General features: G+C 47.2%; 1 protein-coding gene across 1 annotated transcript; it reads right to left on the bottom strand.

The window, feature by feature from the left end:
• Positions 1 to 6,656: 6,656 nt before the first annotated feature.
• LOC142786559 (uncharacterized) lies at positions 6,657 to 11,377 on the bottom strand. The gene is made up of 2 exons (XM_075884268.1): positions 10,557 to 11,377; positions 6,657 to 6,813 (listed from the first exon to the last, which is right to left on the bottom strand). The coding sequence occupies exons 1-2, from the start codon at positions 11,349 to 11,351 to the stop codon at positions 6,772 to 6,774; spliced, it is 837 nt and encodes a 278-aa protein (XP_075740383.1). The 5' UTR covers positions 11,352 to 11,377; the 3' UTR covers positions 6,657 to 6,771.
• Between the last annotated feature and the right edge of the window lie 8,560 nt (positions 11,378 to 19,937).

The raw sequence follows: 19,937 nt of genomic DNA, 5'->3' as shown, positions 1-19,937 counted from the left end.
AAACGAAAGGGCGTGTGGTCGTTTGCATATATCGCTTCATTTGCAATGCTGCGTGTTAGATTTTATCGTGTACTATAGTATTGTTACACGCAAGAAGTACACGAAAAGGTTGAAAAACAGGCGAGCCTGGATGGTTCGCGTTTACTTCCACAAGGGGTCTCGAGACAGCACACCCAACGTCGTCTTCCTTCTTCACCTTTTTTCTGAATGTTCATTCGCGCTGTATGCGCCGTGCATTGCAACCGCTCGTGACATTTCCCCGTTTGCAGACGAAGCCCGCCGGGCGAGTCACTCAGTGGTTCGTGCATTGCATAGCTTCATGCGAGCGACGTGCGCCACTTCTGTTTTAGCCGAGCGCCGTCCAGTGCTTGTGAGCCGTGCTATGCGGTAGTTGACCTCACTGAGGCGTTCGAGGATAACGTAGGGCCCGACATAGTGAGCGAGAAATTTCTGGTACAGGCCACGTTTCCGTAAAGGCGTCCAGAGCCACACCTGATCTCCAGGATTGAAGTGAACATGTCGGTGACGGTCGTCATAGCGGATCTTTGACCGGTCTTGCGAGGTGACGGTGCGTAGCCGAGCGAGGCGTCGCGCTTCTTCTGCTCTACAGAGAATCTCGTTGATCGGCTCACTGTGATGAGCAGAGTAGGGAAGCATAGTGTCAAGATTATAGCGTGGTGGACGAGCATAAAGGAGAAAGAAAGGTGAGTAACCAGTGGTTTCGTGTCTTGCGGTGTTGAAAGCATAGGTGATGAAAGGCAAAATTGTGTCCCAGTTTTTGTGCGCGGAGTCGATGTACATGGACAGCATGTTGGCAAGCGTTCGGTTCGTGCGTTCCACTAGACCATTAGTCTGTGGATGGTATGGAGTGGAATGGCGGAAGCTTGATGAGCACAGACGAAGGGTCTCTTCGACAACATCCGCGGTAAATTGCCGCCCACGGTCGCTGATTACGATGCGAGGAGGTCCGTGTCTGAGGATAACTTGAAACAGCAAGAAGATGGAAACGTCTTTTGCTGTGGCCGACGGCAGTGCTGCCGTCTCACAATAACGGGTTAAGTGGTCTACGCAAACGATGACCCAACGATTGCCGTCTGTGGATCGCGGAAAAGGGCCCAGAAGATCTATACCAACTTGCTCAAAGGGGGTGCTAGGAGGCGAAACAGGCTGAAGGCGACCAGACGGCGCGTCAGTTGGTCGCTTGTAACGCTGACATTGGGTGCAGCTGGCGACGTACCGTTCGGTATCATTGCGCATCCGGGGCCAATAAAAGCGTTCCTGAGCACGGTAGAGTGTTCTTGTGCATCCAAGATGTCCGGAAGTTGGTTCGTCGTGCATGGCAGATAATACGTGACTGCGAAGGCTCTTGGGGACAACCAAAAGGTAGCGCGCACCGGTAGCCGAGAAGTTCGTCTTATATAGGGCGCCGTCACGTAAGCGAAAACGATTGTCTGCAGCGGACTCCCGCGCGGCCGCGAATAGCGGCTGTAAGCTGTCGTCTTTCCTCTGCTCTGATATGATGGTATCCATATCCGGAAATCCCGTGGACACAAAAGCGATGTATTCATCAAAGTTGTCCGCGTCACATTCAGTCGTTGGGAGTGGCAGGCGAGAGAGACAATCAGCATCAGCGTGTCGCCGGCCGCTCTTGTAGGAAACAACGAAATCATACTCCTGCAGACGGAGCGCCCAGCGTGCTAGTCGACCAGAGGGATCCCGAAGATTCACAAGCCAGCATAAAGAGTGATGATCCGTGACGACAGTAAAGGGGCGCCCGTAAAGATACGATCGAAACCGTTGCACAGCGAAGACGACCGCCAGACACTCTTGTTCGGTGACAGTGTAGTTGCGCTCGGGGCGACTCAATGAGCGGCTAGCGTACGATATCACATGCTCGCTGTCGCCGACACGCTGAACTAGTACGGCGCCAATGCCAACACCACTAGCATCGGTATGAACTTCTGTCGGTGATGACGGATTGAAGTGGCGAAGAATAGGCTGGGACGTCAACAGTAGCTTTAGCTGCCGAAACGATGAGTCGCATTCCGAGCTCCACTCGAAAGGAACACCTTTTTGGAGAAGGCATGTGAGCGGATGAGCTATGTCAGCAAATTTGGGAATGAAACGGCGAAAGTAGGAGCATAACCCTAAAAAACTTCGTAGCTGCTTCACAGAGCGAGGTGCCTCGAATGCCTCCACAGCTGTTGTCTTTTGTGGATCTGGTCGTATACCTTCTTTGTCGATCAGGTGTCCCAGCACAAGTGTCTGTCGTTCACCAAACTGGCACTTTTTAGAATTAAGCACAAGGCCGGCCTTCCTCAAGCAGTTCAGTACCAAGTCCAGGCGCTCGTTATGCTCACGAAATGTTCGGCCGAAGATCACAACGTCGTCTAGGTAGCACATACAAACTTCCCACTTCAAACCGCGAAGTATAGTGTCCATGAACCTTTCAAACGTTGCGGGGGCGTTACAAAGCCCGAAAGGCATCACGTTGAATTCAAATAGTCCATCGGGCGTTACAAAAGCGGTCTTCTCTCTGTCATCCGGGTGCATAGGGATTTGCCAGTAACCTGATCGTAAATCCACAGAAGAGAAGTAAGAAGCCGCAAAGAGGCAATCGATGGCGTCGTCAATTCGTGGGAGTGGGTATACGTCTTTCCTAGTAACGGCATTTAGGCGACGGTAATCGACACAGAATCGCCACGTGCCGTCTTTCTTCTTCACCAGTATTACTGGAGCTGCCCAAGGGCTAGACGATTCCCGAATTACTCCTTTACCCATCATTTCTTCGACTTGAGCGCTGATGATCTTTCGCTCCGCAGAGGACACACGATATGGTTTTTGACGAATCGGTTCAGCGGATCCTGTGTTGATGCGATGGCGAGTACGGGATGCAGGAATCGATGTGGGGCCGTCGTGCTGTGCAAAGTCGAATATTGAAGAGTGTTTCGAGAGCAGGGCCATCAAAACACGACGTTCATGGTCACTGAGCGATGTAGCTACCATTCCGAGCATGTGTTCGTTTGCGGTGTGCGAGACACTGGTTTGTGCTGTATCCGGTAGTTCTGTAAGCACTGCCATAGGTATAAATGACTCTCCCTGAAACGTAGCAAGTTTTAGGCCTTGAGACAGCACTACGGCTTCAGTGGAGCAATTTAGCGTCCATAGCCCTGCGCATCCATCGGTAACTGAAACCATACAATACGGAACCAACACATTTTTCTTAAGACAGTTTCTATGGACCGGTTCCACCGCAACATCGAACGAAGTACTAACAGAAGACGAACAAACAACAGGAACGCGCATCGCGGATAAAGCGGGCACAACAGTGTCTTCAGAAACACAAAACACACTCTCTTGCTGGGATGATTCTTCTAAGAGCGCAGAGGACACACTTCCGCAAATACTGAGTTCTCCTGTTCGGCAGTCAACATTGGCGCCACACAATTTCAAAAAGTCAATGCCGAGAATTACATCGTGTGTGGAACGCGGAAGCACGGTAAACTCAGTGTTAAAGGTTTGACCACCCAAGGAGACATCCACGTTACACACACCAACCGGGTATAATGAGTCCCCACTCACTCCACGAAAGCTTGTGCTGTGGTCCCAATGAAACATAACCTTGCGTCCCAGCAGATTTTTGAACACCACACTCATGACAGAAACAGTTGCTCCCGTGTCGACTAAAGCCATGGTAGAAACGCCATCAATAAGTACATTAACCTTATTCTTCAGCATGAAGATAGGTGGAGGTATCCGAGTCGGCAGCAAAGATTTTCCAGCGACCTCACCTCCATCGGCCGCGCTGGCTAGTTTCCCGGCGGTGGTGACGCGAAGCGGCGTCGAGGAGATGATGACGTCACACGCCGTCTGGGAGATGGAGATCGAGACGCTCGGAAAGCTGGTGGTGGTGTCAGAGTACGTTCGGAGGCAGGAGAGCGGTAACGGTTTCGATACCTTTCTTGTTCTCCAGAATAGCTGTCCAGAGGGAAGTGACGGCTTCTTTCTTCTCGGAAGTAGCCTTCAAAAGTGGTGTTTCCTGGCCTATTAGTGTCCATTGCACGACCACCGTGTTGCATAAACGATCCCGACTGTCCATTGCTGAATGCCCGACGTCGGTTACAATACCTAGCTATGTGGCCAGGCGTGCCACAGTTGTAACACACGGGCAGAGGGCGAACTTCCGGACGCTGATTGAAATATTCCACAGCGGCCACAGGCTGAGAGTAACTCATCCCCTCCCCTTGGATGTCGTAGGCAGTGCTGGGTCTTCGTGGGCGAACGTCGCGTGAATGCTGATCAAAACGCCGATCAATCGAGTCGTAATGGCGTTGTTCGGTCTGGCCATAATGCGGGTCGTGTCGGTAGCTGTTACAATCCGCAGCATTCACCGAATGCTGCCAAGTAGCCGGAGGAGATGCGCAGACGGCGTCTCGGAAAGCGACGGAGGCGCAACGCGGCACCGCATAACGCGTTTGTTCTTCGTGCCGCAGGAGCTCCTCACGGACAATCTGCCGAATGGTAGCTGAGAGGTCTGTCTGCGGACTCGCGTCAACGCTGGCCACAGTCGTGACATTGGCTAGCCGTCCAAACTTCGGCGTGATTCGGCGAGTTTTCAGCGCCTCGAATGTGCGGCAGTGCCGAATCACGTCTGATACGGTGTTCAGGTTGTCTTTTCCAATGAGGAAGTTATAGACGTCTTCCGCAATACCTTTTAAAAGGTGTCCCACTTTATCTTCCTCGGGCATTCGAGAGTCGATGGTCTTACACAGCTTGAGAACTTCTTCAATATATGTCGTGCAAGTCTCGCCGATCACCTGAGCTCTCTGAGCTAAAGCTGTTTCCGCTCGTTTCTTCTTAGTGTCCGAGTCGCTAAAGCACTTCTTCATTTCTTCAATAAGACTGCTCCATGTAGTAAGCGTGTCGGCGTGGTTTTCATACCAAACCAGGGCCGTGTCCGTCAAATAAAAAACGACATGCCTGAGCTGGCTGGCCGGGTTCCAGTTGTTGCATTGGCTTACCCTTTCGTAATGGGTCAGCCATTCATCGAAGTCTTCCCCTGGCTTTGCTGAGAACGGCCGTGGCTCTCGGTAATGCTGATACAGCGGTGGTCTTGCCGAGGCATTGCTGAGGGGGTCATTTTGCTCCAGAGACATGTCGGGGCGCGATGGCGAAAGTCCGGCAAGGCGACGGCTTCTACGAAGTTCTGGTGCTGACGGCTCCGTCGTAGGTCGTGGGAGGTACCCAGCACAGCTCCACCAAATGTTACACGCAAGAAGTACACGAAAAGGTTGAAAAACAGGCGAGCCTGGATGGTTCGCGTTTACTTCCACAAGGGGTCTCGAGACAGCACACCCAACGTCGTCTTCCTTCTTCACCTTTTTTCTGAATGTTCATTCGCGCTGTATGCGCCGTGCATTGCAACCGCTCGTGACAGTATATATTCTTTTCGGTACATGTTTTCTTTAGGTACAATCTCCATCTCCTGTGCACGTGCATACTTCGCAGTCGTTATTATTCACGAGTGATATCCATCGAAGGGCTCTTTTTTTTTTATTCAAACACTTGATGCCAATGCGTAATGCAGCCAAGGAAAACACAGAGGACACAATACTTACAGGGTTCAGCTGACGTGTGGAAACCATGAATATAGTAGACTACTACAAAGTTTACGCATTCTGACTTTCAAGAAGATCCTCATGAAACTAGACACAACGCTATTTGAACTTCGAAATGCCCGAAATACCCTAAAAGGAAATGATAATGTAAAGATCACTTTCAAGATGTCGAATAGTACCCCGCTTAAAAGATCACTAACATTTGCGGCGTTTTATTTACTACAGTTCCCAAAACTCATCCCATGAAAAAAAAAACAACTTGAGTGATCCCCTATTTATAGGAATCGGTATAACACTTAAGTGAAACATGTCTCTACCGAGCTAGTTGATCGTTTATTGTGCATTATTTCAGTCACAAGAACAAATTTCAAAGTCACTTTAGAAATGGCAATCACCTAGAAACATGCAGCACACTCCTCAAGCAGAAAGCTAGCACGCAATAAGAATACACGTGACGACAGCAGACTAATAACTGTAACTGTTCGACACTTAAAGCGTGTGGTTGTTCGAGGAGGAGGAAGACGACGAAGTTGAGAGTGCAGCTAACCCTATCCTCGATCTTCTATTTTTCCTTGTTTTGTGTTATTTTCCGCCTTTCTCGTGAAGACCTCTGCGGCATCAAGAACATTTTGCTCTTACCGGGCCCATTCTGAGAAGACGCGACCGGAAGAAGTGTCCAATTCCGGGACTTCGGCCTTGGTCCAGCCATGCGAGCGACCAGGGCTGGCACCTGATCCATCTCACACGCCATCAAAACGACCAGACCAACGAGCGGGCGGACGTAACTGTGGTGACACTAATGAACCTACAACCGATGACGCAGCATCTACAATAGTGGGACTCGATGAGAAAAAAGACGATTGGTCGGACATGGAAGACGACAACTTCAAGATGGTAAGCCACCACAAAAGCAGAACTGTGGGTATTCCGGTGATTATATTTATTTATTTATTTATTTATTTATTTATTTAGGAGAATACTGCCAGTCTGAATGCCAGACTTTGGGCAGGGGTGGGCGGTACAATGAACACAAATGCAGGAAGTACAAAAAAATATTGAACAGATTATACAGTGGTACAAAAAAAAAGGAACGCGTTGATTCACATAGAAAGGAAACTGGAAATGCAGTCCACAATTGCCGTGCCATACAAGGCTATACTGAAAACTGCACGAAAGTAGTGCTCAGCAGGTTTTGCTGTGTGGAAAAAAAAAAAAAAAAAAAAAAGTTCAAGTACAAGAATAGTCAGCAACAATTCAAAAAGTACATCCGGGCATGTTAGTTACAAGCGTGGCAAATTGTAAGGCAAATATTTTGTCTAAAATGGGCACAAGAACAAAGGCACTGTAAAGGAAATGGGAGTGTAGCTATCAGAAAGATGGAGCAGGTAACGCACGGAGAAATGATTTCAGATCGACACTTTCCAGAGCCTCTGGTGGCAATTTGTTCCACTCGTTGATTGCGCGGGGAAAAAAGGAGTACCGATATATGTTAGTATGACAGAGAAGCTCATCAATTCTTTCAGGGTGGGAGGAGCGCGTTTCGCGGCGCAAAATTGGTTTAATGTAATTGGTTTTCCGAATTGCTAGCTTGTCATTATATATGAGGTAGAACAACTTCATTCTTTCATGGTAACGTCTCCATTGCAAAGTTTCCAGCTTAGCGCTTTCCAAAAGAGCTGATGGAGATGTGTCGTGTCGGTAGGCATTAAACACGAACCGTACAGATTTTCGCTGTATTGATTCAAGTTTATCAATGTTAGCTTGTGTGTGGGGGTCCCATACAGGCGACGCGTATTCAAGTAATGGTATTACGTACGTTTTATATGCGAGTAGCTTAGTCTCGCGGGTTGCTTTAGCTAGCGTCCTTCGTAAATAACCTAGTTTTCTCAAAGCCTTTTTTTCAATGTAAGCTATGTGATCGTTCCACCTTAAATCAGATGTGATTACAAGGCCAAGGTACGTATATTGCGAAACGAATGATAAGGAGTGATTGCCTAGGTTGTATCGGAATTTTAAAGGATCTTTTTTGAGGGTTATGGTCATCGCAACAGTTTTTTTGGGGTTTATGTTCATTTGCCATTTCGTACACCAGTCTTGAATTTTAGATAAAGAATCGTTTAAAAGAAGCTGGTCGCTAGGATCATTCACTTCTTGATAAAGCACGCAGTCATCTGCGAAAAGCCTTATCTTAACTGGTATATCGCGGACAATGTCATTTATAAAAACCAAAAAGAAAAGAGGCCCCAGGACGGATCCCTGAGGTATGCCGGATTGAACTGGCGCGGATGGCGAGTTGGTTCCACCAACTGTGACGCACTGGTACCTGCAGCTCAAGTATGCTTCGATCCAGGCTAATAAAGAGTCATTTTTCAGAATCGCCTTGAATTTGATTAGAAGCTTACGGTGTGACACGCGGTCAAACGCTTTCTCAAAGTCTAGAAATAATATATCAATTTGGCTTTGTTTGTCCAGACCAGAGGCAAGGTCATGTACCATTTCGAGTAGCTGCGTAACCGTCGATAAGCCGCGTCGGAAGCCATGCTGGCGACTGTCTATTATGTTGTTGCTTTCGATAAACGCGGAAAGGTGCTTGAATATTATGTGTTCCAGAACTTTAACACATGCGCATAACAACGATATTGGTCTGTACGCGGAAGGTATGTACTGGTTTGCCTTTTTTGGTATGGGAGTTATTTTGGCGTAACGCCAGTCATGAGGAAGTTCTGCTCGAGAAAGAGATTTCCGAAAGATTAGGTTTAGGTACTTAGAACACCATTCTGCGTAGCGCACCAGAAAAGCATTAGGTATGTTGTCGATCCCACTAGATTTCTTATCATCTAACTTGAGCAGAAGGGAAAATACGCCCTCTTCATCTATTTCTATATTGTCAATCGGTGGCAAATCACCAAACAAAAGAAATTCAGGTTCCGTGCCATTATCATCAGTGAAAACTGAACAGAAGTATTCATTGAGTATGCGCGCTGTTTCTGAGCTGTTAGTCACCGCATTGCCGTCTAAGACAAGAGTAGGTGCCGATTTTTTATTTGGTGACAGATACCTCCAAAATTTCGCCGGGGACGAAGAAATAAACTTTTTTAGTTGCACGTTTTGATAATGAGCTTTAGCGTCAGCAATACAGTTTTTAAGCTGCAATCTCAGTGCGCAAACCAAGTTGCTTGTGGACGCTTCGTTGCGCCGTTTCAGTTTTTGTTTTACTTTTTTAAGTCTTCGTCCCAAGCGTACTATCTCTTTGGTTATCCAGGGGTTAGTGTTCCGTATTATTTTACGCTTACGTGGTACAAATTCGTCAATGCACTTTGTCACAAGGTTTTTGAAAAAGTTCCACAGGTGATTAACCGAGTGCTTATCCGACTCGTAGAGGGATACAAAGTGTGCGAAAGAGCTGTCTAGTACGTCAAGTACGTCAACATCACTTGCACGTGCAAACACAGGAACAAAAGTTTCTCGCTTTGTCACCTTGTGGATACAGCTTAATTGCATATCCAGGCATACAATTTTGTGGTCCGATATACCCTCTAAGATTCGGATAGTTGGATTTCGCTGTAATACCCTGTGGTTGACCAAGAATAGATCCAAGACTGATTGTTTGGTACCTTGGACTCGAGTAGGTGCATGAACAAGTTGTGTTAAATCATGAAACAACACAAGATCAAGAATATGTTCAGCCTCATTTGAAAGCGCATAGGGAAAGTCATTGTCCCAGGCAACGTGGGGAACGTTAAAGTCTCCAACAAGCATTAGATTACTGGAGTGATTTCTATAAGGCAATAAAAAGTTATTAAGCCTTTCGTAGAAAGATATGTCTGAACTAGGGGGCCTATAGAAACCGCCAATTATCAATGCACATTCTTTCAAGATAACCTTCACGACAACACATTCGATTCCTATGATGTCGGGCAGTCTCAACAACTCCAGCGAGTCCTTGAATATAATCGCAACTCCGCCACCACGCGTATCTCTATCGTTTCGAAGGATGCAGTAACCCGAGGGTGTAATTTCGTAATCACCAATGTCGCTGTTAAGCCATGTTTCTGTGATTACTATAATTTCTGGATTGTGCGCGATGACTATGCTTTCCAAATCGGTTGTTTTATTTACGATGCTGCGAGCATTAATGTTTAGGCAAGTAAAACTTTCTGTGTGACTGTGTGGTCACGCATCTTTTTGCCTTGCCCTAGATCGGCGTTTTGAAACTGATACTCTAGTCATTTGTTCGTCGTCCCATTCAAATAGCTCATCATCAATTCTAATTTTATCGTGCACGAGTCTGACTTTCTTTCCCGATTTGCGTAGGTCAGCCGTGCTATCCCAGAGCTGTTTTCTTATTTGCCTAGTGGCAGCGGAGAAGTCTTCAGACACTGACATGCGCTTTCCTTTTAGCTTAAAACAGTTTTGTAGAACGGTTATTTTTTCACGATGGTCGAACAATTTCAGTATCACAGGGCGAGGTTTATTTGGTTGGCGACGCCCCATTCTGTGTAATCTTTCTACTGAGTGTACTTCTACTCCCAAAGTATCTTTAAAAAGCTCAGTAACGACCTTCTCGCTTAGGACAACGGTTGATTCATTCTCGCTTTCCGGAATACCAAATACCACAAGGTTGTTGCGTCTGCTTCGGTCTTCTAAATCCACAAGCCTTTTTTCAAGGCACTGCACAGTTTTTTCGATTTTGTCAACTTTTTGCAGCTTGGATTCAATGGCGTTTAGCCTTTCTTGTATAAGTTTCTGACCATCAAGTAATTGTTTGAGAAGTTCCGCGGTACTAGGTCCGGGATTGAGCTCTACGTCTCCGCACAACATTAGCAAAGACCGTACAAGATCCCATGTATTCACAAAAAAAGCATGTAGACAGCTTGGGCACGTCAGCTGTATAAAACAACGATTGCTTGTTTTAACTGAGGAGTAATCGACACCAACCTGTACAAAGAACAGGAATGGGTTTGACATGACGCCGTTCCGATGCCAGCCGACGTGCCCACTGCGCGGGTGTTGCTGCAGCCGTCCTTTTATAGCCATAGTCGATGCAGTCGAGGCGCCATCACGCGGCGTAGAAAGATTCAGCACGTGCGGTTCTTGGTCATGGGTAAGCTGCTGATACGGGAGCGTGATGGCATTTATCTTCGTCTGCGTAGTCGATGCGCTGGCCGCCGTAGACACCACAGGCAGGAATACCTGTACAAAGAACAGGAATGGGTTTGACATGACGCCGTTCCGATGCCAGCCGACGTGCCCACTGCGCGGGTGTTGCTGCAGCCGTCCTTTTATAGCCATAGTCGATGCAGTCGAGGCGCCATCATGCGGCGTAGAAAGATTCAGCACGTGCGGTTCTTGGTCATGGGTAAGCTGCTGATACGGGAGCGTGATGGCATTTATCTTCGTCTGCGTAGTCGATGCGCTGGCCGCCGTAGACACCACAGGCAGGAATACCTGTACAAAGAACAGGAATGGGTTTGACATGACGCCGTTCCGATGCCAGCCGACGTGCCCACTGCGCGGGTGTTGCTGCAGCCGTCCTTTTATAGCCATAGTCGATGCAGTCGAGGCGCCATCATGCGGCGTAGAAAGATTCAGCACGTGCGGTTCTTGGTCATGGGTAAGCTGCTGATACGGGAGCGTGATGGCATTTATCTTCGTCTGCGTAGTCGATGCGCTGGCCGCCGTAGACACCACAGGCAGGAATACCTGTACAAAGAACAGGAATGGGTTTGACATGACGCCGTTCCGATGCCAGCCGACGTGCCCACTCACGTGTAGAGAGCAAAAAAGACTTAATACAGTTGAACCCTATTGCTTTACATTCTGCGGTGACATTAGTCATTGACGCTGAGCCAGTTCGGAGTTATTTCACTGCTCAAGGTTCGCTACTGCTTGACGTGGCCACTCGCCCCGCCACGGTGGTCTAGTGGCTAAGGTACTCGGCGGCTCACCCGCAGGTCGCGGGATCAAATCCCGGCATTGGCGGCTGCATTTCCGATGGAGGCGGAAATGTTGTAGGCCCGTGTACTCATATTTGGGTGCACGTTAAAGAACCCGAGGTGGTCAAAATTTCCGGAGCTCTTCACTACGGCGTCTCTCATAATCAAATGGTGGATTTGGGTCGTTAAACCCCACAAATCAATCAATAAATCAATCAATCAATGACGTGGCCACTGAAGATCAAGTAAACGCGCTTTTCAAATGTGGCAAGCCGTGTGGTGTAGAAGTTAGCGCTCGTCTTCCTAATGCCTATCTGCGAAACACCTGCTTGATCAGAGGTGTTCCGAAGTGGAACACAGAGGCGGATATTCTCGGATACACGAAACCCTTAGGCGTGTGGTGTAGAAGTTAGCGCTCGTCTTTCTAATGCCTATCTGCGAAACACCTGCTTGATCAGAGGTGTTTCGAAGTGGAACACAGAGGCGGATATTCTCGGATACACGAAACCCTTAGGCGTGATTCACGTAAGGAGGATAGTTAGAAGTTTCTTCTACGAATGAGGGGAAAGTTAGACCCACCGATGCGGTGGTACTTGCGTTTACTCCAAACACCGAGTGACCTCTGACTATTAACCTTGGCTTCACTTGACATAAAACCACTGAATACACGAAGCCACCACCTAGGTGCTTTAAATGCCAATGTTTTGGTCACGTGGCAAAATTCTGCAAAGGACAGCTGCGATGCAAACGCTGTGAAGGTTCACATTACTTCAAAACTTGCAAGACGGACTTCAAATGCGCGAACTGCAATAGTGACCATCCCGCGAGTTAGAGTGGGTGCCGAATCCGAGTGAGAGCGCTGCATAGACGAAAAGCCTTTCATACGGGGTCTAAACCAACTAAACAAACTACTGCCCGGTCAGTTGCTCAATCACCTGACGATTTTCCTCCATTGGTAAACGAAAGAATATCAACTAGTCCAAACAATGTAAGTGAGGTGCAATCAGAAGAATGCTTCCTGAAAACACCGGGCAATGCGAGTCGAGCAAACAAGGAGCCATGCCAACTGAGTGTACTCAGAACATTTCTACGCAAGCTACCTATGCCAGAGTGCTAAGAAAAGAATTTGAGCAGAAGGCAAAGAGACATTAGGAAAATATTCACGACACGGTGGAGATTGTTCCTATTTTGTTTGCCGCTCTACGTTCTCACCTAGCGACAACGCCACCAGGTACTACGACCACCATGCCGCAGGCCGTGCTGGATCTAGAATCAATGATGCTTGGTTGTTTTGGGCACAACCAGCAATAGGTTGCTGAAGGTCAAGACTCAGTGCACGTTGAATCGCCGAAAAGTGCCTTTCATATAGCAGTGGAATTGTGCCGGTATTGTTTCTCGCAAAAATGAACTACACCTGTTTTTGAGAGAATATCAAAATCATATCTTGAACTCTGTCGGAGGCCGGATTACCGAGACAAAGATCAATCACTGGATACGTCACTCACAAGAACCCCACCATAGCGACTTTCCCAAAAGGAAGCGCCGATGTGTATATACGAAGAAAGATACCACACGTAGCACTCAATTTGGTGGACTTGTGCAGAGATGGTATAGAAGTTGGTGCGATCAAGGCACAGATAGAAAACTGCAATGTCAGCATTTCATCGGTGTACGCGTCTCCTCACAAGGAAATTTTCACCGAAAAGTTTTTTGGAAGACCTGTGTCATCGCTGCCCAGCTCTGTGCATCATTTGTGGTGATTTCAATGCGCATCACCCGTCATGGGGGGACAAGAGTTTGGATGCACGTGGAGGTTGTCTGGGAAAGGCTATTGATAAGCTAGACTTATGCATTGCGAATGATGGCAATGTAACATTCTTTAGGTCCCCAGCTTGTACAAGTATTATCGACTTGACGTTGCATTCAAGTTACGTTCAGCTCACGTGTTGCACAGCTCCGGACAGAATGGGCAGTGATCATTTCCCTATATTGGTTAATGCTTCTGGCTACCATTTGACGGTAGCAAAATCCTGCAATGTAACTGATTGGGATCGCTACCAAGAGCACCTAGATAACTTATCAGGGGATATATTTTAGGATATGCAGGCGAGCAAAGCGGCTGCAACCATCATACTTAAGCTACCTGCACATTTTCCAGTCACGGACTCAAAGCTCCGTAATTAGTGTGCGGCCAGAAGAAAAGCAGAGAAAAGGCGTATGCGATGAGGTGGTGAACCTGCTAGAAGAACTCAGTTCAACAGACTTAATGCAGAAATACGGCGATACAGCAACAAACTTCGGAGGAAACAATGGGCAACGTTCTGTGAGAGTTCAAGTGTATGTACTCCTCTGTCAAAGATATGGCGAGTAGTAAATAGGGTAGGAATCATACCCGAGTCTTAAAGATTGTTTATTGCCCTCGCGTTATTCAACGATAGGTTAATGACGTCTCTAGCTGAAGACTTTGCTGGCGTGTAATTGGAAAGAAAGTGAACCACTTTACCCACTTCCGCCTGATTATACATCTGCCATCGATGCACCTTTCACGGTGCGGGAACTTACGTCAGCCATAAGTTGTCTCCATCGACGCTGTGCTCCTGGACCTGACGCAATCACAAACTAAATGATCTCAAATCGGCCTGAAGAAGTGAACAGGAGGCTTCTGATGCATTTCAAATATGTTTAGGAGTCGGGAAACATTCCTCAGGCCTGGAAAATGGCCTGGGTCGTGCCAGTGCTGAAGCCAGGTAAAGACAGAACAGAACTGGCATCACACAGGCCAGTAACGCTAACCTCGTGCGTAGCGAAGCTGATGGAGATTCTGGGCTGTGTTCGGCTGACATGGTTAATGGAGAATCACAAGGCCTTTCCAGCATGTATGACGGGCTTTGGGCAACGGTTGAGTGCACTGGACAACATCTTGGACTTGGTCAGTCACATAGAACACCAACGAGCATACGGCTTTTCAACTTTGGCATTATTCCTAGACATTTCAAAAGCATACGACTACGTGTTCCAAGGTGCGATAATTTGTAGCCTTGCATCTATGAGAATAACGGGGCACCTTTTACGCTTTGTTCAGGCATTTTTTAAAGATCGCTCGATGCAGGTGAAGTTATGGACAGTGCTCAGTAGCTCAAGGAAAATTACCAGAGGAGTGCCACAGGGCAGTTTCCTGTCTGCAATGTTGTTCAATGTGGTTATGGCTGGGTTACCTAATACTCTCAAAACTGTGAACAAGGCAGTACAAATATCAATTTAGGCCGATGACATATGCATCTGGCTGTCTGGATATCAGCATAAGCGATTGAAAATGATTGGCCAAAAAGTTCTACTCTCCGAAGAAACCTATCTTGAATCTCTTGGACTAACAATGTCAGCTGAAAAGTTTCCATTCATGCTATTCCCAGGTATGCGAAGACGAGAAACAAGGATGAAAATATTACTTTTTGATGCATCAATTAAACAAGTTAAGTACATGAGATTCCTTGGAGTCATACTAGAAGACACCAGGATGAGTTTGTGACGGGCAGCAGACTAGGAAATGTTAGCGATGTCACCCCGTTTAAACATTCTTCAAAGGAAGGTAGGAAAAAGCTGTGGGAACCACCCAACATCAATGATAAAGTTACACGAGACAGTAATTGTCAATCGTGTGCTTTTCCAATTGCCTCTGATTTCTTTGACTGAGTCCCAGTACGAACGGCTGGGAAAACGTCATCGTAAAGGCTTCAGAGTTGCTTTGGAAGTGCCAAAGTTTGCAGCGAGCATAAAGGTGCTTCATGAAGCTCGTCTTCCGCCATTAGGTCTTCTCGCCTCTCAACGACTGCTGACACAGCTTTGCCAAATTGGCGAATCAAGCCCAGGAGGAGCACTACTCAGTCGACATCGGCGACGCACGGGATTACGAGCTTTCGTGACCCTAACACCCATCGCCATCTTATCATTGTTTCCCCAAACAAAGACAACTTCTACAAGACCCACCTTGGTCACATGAGAATGTCGACTGTCAGGTGACAATTCCATGGATGTACAGCAAGCGTTCCTTGCCCACAGCTGGAGTACGTTCTTTGGTACTTGAATATATTGAAGAAAAGTACGCCAATTATTTGAAAGTTTTCACCGATGGATCAGTCGACATAGTGCGCGGAGCAAGCACGGCAGCGTTTGTGATTCCGTCTCTAAGGGCGTCCTGGGCAGCGCGACTCGAGTCCGTTGTTTCATCGACAGCATGTGAAAGCGTGACAATTCAGGCAGCCCTGAAGAAACTGAAGCTTTGTAGGCAGCAGCAAGTCGTGCTGTTTTTGCACAGTAAGCCCGCTTTTCAGCGACTAAAACATGGATTACTTTTAGATCAATTCAAAGATCACTGCGAATCCTTAAAGACCTGCATGGCATTGGTATAAGCATTAGTTTCAACGGATTCCATCACATGTGGGTATAGCGGGTAATGAGGTGGCTGACAGACTTGCCCGGAGTGCTCTGGAGCTTACACAAACTAAGAAGGCTCCCAAAGACAATCAGCGTATCTTACGAGAGGCTGCCAATAAGCATTTTCACTCGTTATGGCTGATGCCTCACCAGCAATTTGTAACACAAGGGCTATCAAGGGAAGAGGCCTGCTTGCTTCATCGCATCCGAAGGGCATCAGCGCGTACACCCGCATGGTTCCACAAGACCGGGCTCTCTACGACGCCCTTGTGCTTGAAGTGCAAGGAAAACGGTCACATAGAACACTATTTGCTTAAATGTCGTGAGCTTACTAAAAAACGGCAAGGTTTATTTGAGGAACTGCAACAGTTAGGCTGACCATGTGACAGCGTGACTGATATTCTGGTTCCGCGTGGTTCCTCGATGTTCCGGAAACAGGTGTCGCGACTTCTCTTGAAATTTTTGGTTGCTACGGACCTCGCATGTGACTGGTGATAAATGACAATTATGTTTGGGGTATAGTCAGCGAGATAAAGTGCCGGTACAATACTGCACGTGTATTAGCACAAAGGCCGCCGTTTTATGCAGGCTTGCTTTGCGCTATGCACAATTTTTATTTTAAAAGCCTGCTCGTGCTTAGTTAAAAAATAAAAGACATTATCTACAAGTAGCAAAGAGGAAACTGGGTGGGGCAATTGCCTGCAAATTATGCAAGGCCAGATCCGCCGGCTACCTACAATATCATTAACCATAACCTTAACCTTAACCTTAAAGCGTGCCCTTTAAACAGAAAGACACATGTACGAAACGAGCGCACAGGTATACGCAGGACAAGCGTGATCAACCGTCACAATTCTTCCTTCGTCGCATGTTTGCAGCATGTTACTTTGTAACATGCTGCAAACGCATGTTTTGTAAACGCGGCCGTGGCTTCGTCCTCTCCCAAATTACGAGTCTGATAAGCGCGCGTATGAGGGACCGTGCTCCGTGGAGTAGACGATATTTAGCGCGCCCAACGCTAGGGTCCCTATATGAAACAAGAAACTTGTTTCTTCTAGGGACCTTTCTTCTAGGGACCTTACCCAACGTGAGCCTGTCGCGCCATCTCGTCACTGATAACAAGAAGCGCTAAAGTTTCGAAGCTCCGAGGATTGCCAAACGGTGTGTAGTGTAAATAAATGGCTTTTCTGTTAGCGTGCCAGACAAAGTACGCTCTGTGGCATAGTGGTTAGCGCCGCACACTGAGAATCAATTCCACGCGAGGTGGTTGCTTTTTTTATTGCGATAGCAATTATATCGGCACTCTCCGCTAGATTTTGCCGCTGGCATCGTTGTCCGCATTGGCGTCACCATCACTCACTGTTTATGTATACTTATATACATATATGTAAACTCTATAAAAAGTAATCGAGAAAAAGACTCCGGCACACGGCATCTAACTGGCACCTTCGAATCGGGAATGCGAGGCGTTAACCACTGCGCCACCGAGGAGCACCTCATTTACCATACGAACGGCATACTATTTATATTTATATCTACCACTGACCTCTCTTGGCGGCATATCGGGGGGGGGGGAACTATCGTGTTTCCAGAATTATCAGCAAGATAGAACAATGAGTGCAAGGCGGCTCTCACCTCCCTTGCGTACTTTGCCCCGCGGAGAGGAGGAGAATGGACGCTCACCTGCGTGCCCTTATCTCACGGTGGGGAGGATCATACACTTTGGCTGGCGTTGAGCTTTCACTAGAACGATACCGTTGTAGTTACAAGGCGCACAAATGTCACTGCAATTGCGGCACAGTCCCCGTTAGCGATAAGGGCGCGCTTTTCAAACACGACGAAGTAACAACTGAGATGCTTATTCGCGTTCACCTTTACTTGTGAGTCCATTTCGTGCGTCATTTGCGAGTAAACAATAGGGGGCACGTCTCGACCTGTTTGAAATTCTGCGCATGACCCCCCAGTTTGCTGCTATCGCATTAATTGCTTTGTCTTTGTGGCACTTACTTTGAAATCTCCTAATATACGTTTTTAACGTCACTTTCGCAACGGAAATACGTCAGCGGTGCCGTGGTGGTCCCCGGCATGAAACACTTTTGTGTTAAAACGCCGGTATATCGAGCAGATGATATTCGAAGATAAATTTAAACTGCCATTGAAATGCGCCGATACTCCGATGCTTCCGCTTTTCTATGCGATGAGGAATGAGCTCCACTGAAAGAATGCCCACTGTCTACACGTGAAAAAGTGAGCTCGTTCTTTCTTTGGAGAGCAGTAAAAGGTTTAATACACCTGCTAAATTCTCAGAAACGCGCTTACTAGCAATGGCGAATGCTTAGCCAGCGATAAATACAATGCACACATTCAGGCACGCGGTTTTATGAGAGTTGTAAACTAGAACCCATAGTGATATCAATTGTAGTTTATGTTTCATTTTTATTTATATTATGCAAAATAAGGGAAGATAGGCTACATTAGATCCTGCTACCTCAACATCATGACCGTAATGTACTAGAAAAAGCGCACAAATAAGAAAAATTAAGAATAAAAGGCACAAGCTACATCATTTACACTATAGTGCTTATAATGCATGAATGGCCCCGCCGCGGTAGTCTAGTAGCTAAGGTACTCGACTGCTGACCCGCAGGTCATGGGATTGAATCCTGGCTGCGGTGGCTGAATTTTCGATGAAGGTGAAAATGCTGAGGCCCGTGTGCTCAGATTTGGGTGCACGTTAAAGAACTCCAGGGGGCCGAAATTTCAGGAGCACTCCACTACGGCATCTCTCATAATTATATGGTAATTTTGGGACGTTAAACCCCATATATCAATAATGCATGAATGAGAAAGAGATCGTCTACAGCCAATCGAGGAGCTTTTTCAAGTATCACAAGCTTCGAAGTTCATTGTTGAAAGCCAGCAATGGCAAATGTGGTTTATCTCCACTGCTTGTTCGTATAACGATGCAAATAAACACATCACGGTGTCCCGCCGTGGTGATCTAGTGGCTAAGGTACTCGTCTGCTGACCCGCAGGTCGCGGAATTAAAACCTGGCTGCGGCGGCTGCATTTCCGATGAAGGTGGAAATGTTGTAGGCACGTGGGCTCAGATTTGGGTGCACGTTAAAGAACGCTAGGTGGTCAAAATTTCCGGAGCCTCCACTGCGGCGTCTCTCATAATCATATGGTGGTTTTGGGACGTTAAGACCCACATATAATCATAAAACACATCATGGTGCCCTTTTGAAACCAGTCATTTCGAATATATCACTTGTTGCTCCACTGCAGAAAACATATCAGTATTTGACGTGAATTCAAAGTTACGCTGCAAAAACAGGGGCTAAGAGATCTCACAAAAAAAAAAACGCGACGTGTGTTGATGCGCCCTAAAAAAGTTTTCGCTATGTGACGCTGTTCTCAAAAGTTTTAGTATCATCCGCTTTAAAAATGGCAGCGCAAAGAGCTCATTGAGAGCGCAAAAAAGAGTGGCATTCACATGCACGCTGCTGTGCACCCTGAAACGCTCGTCCCGGAAGGAGATCTTCACGAAACCGTGCACCGCCGGCTCACGGAAAGCTCCGGTAGTTTCCTTTTTTCAGTCCTTTTCCTCGCATGAACAGAACGCGTCGGTTTCGCTCGATACCCCCGGGAAGTGGGCGCGGTGCCTTGATCTTGCGTGGCCGCTTTCCAAAAAGTACCATCCACAATGCAATCCGGGAAGGGAAAAGGCAGCGTCTAATTGCTGTACCGCTGTAGCTTCATCGTTCGCAGTGCACGAAGAGTATCATGAACGATCTATTCCCACAAAACCCTTCGTTCTGTCCTGCTTTCATTGAATTTCTTTTTATCCGTGATGGCGTGCATCAAGATTTCATGTAATATGGATACTTCACCTGCGAGCGATTCCGAGACTTGCAGTCAAGCGTGCGTCGATAGTGTTGCCGCACGTTCA

The sequence above is a fragment of the Rhipicephalus microplus genome, unplaced genomic scaffold (genome assembly GCF_043290135.1).
Source record: "Rhipicephalus microplus isolate Deutch F79 unplaced genomic scaffold, USDA_Rmic scaffold_25, whole genome shotgun sequence".
Lineage (NCBI taxonomy): Eukaryota > Metazoa > Arthropoda > Arachnida > Ixodida > Ixodidae > Rhipicephalus > Rhipicephalus microplus.
This window is presented reverse-complemented; position numbering and strand designations above follow the sequence as displayed.

Coding starts and splice junctions, on each gene's coding strand:
- LOC142786559 (XM_075884268.1), bottom strand. CDS start 11,351: ATGTCAAACCCATTCCTGTTCTTTGTACAGGTATTCCTGCCTGTGGTG. Junction 6,814..10,556: donor CATTCCTGTTCTTTGTACAG/GTTGGTGTCGAT, acceptor TTTTCCACACAG/CAAAACCTGCTGAGCACTAC.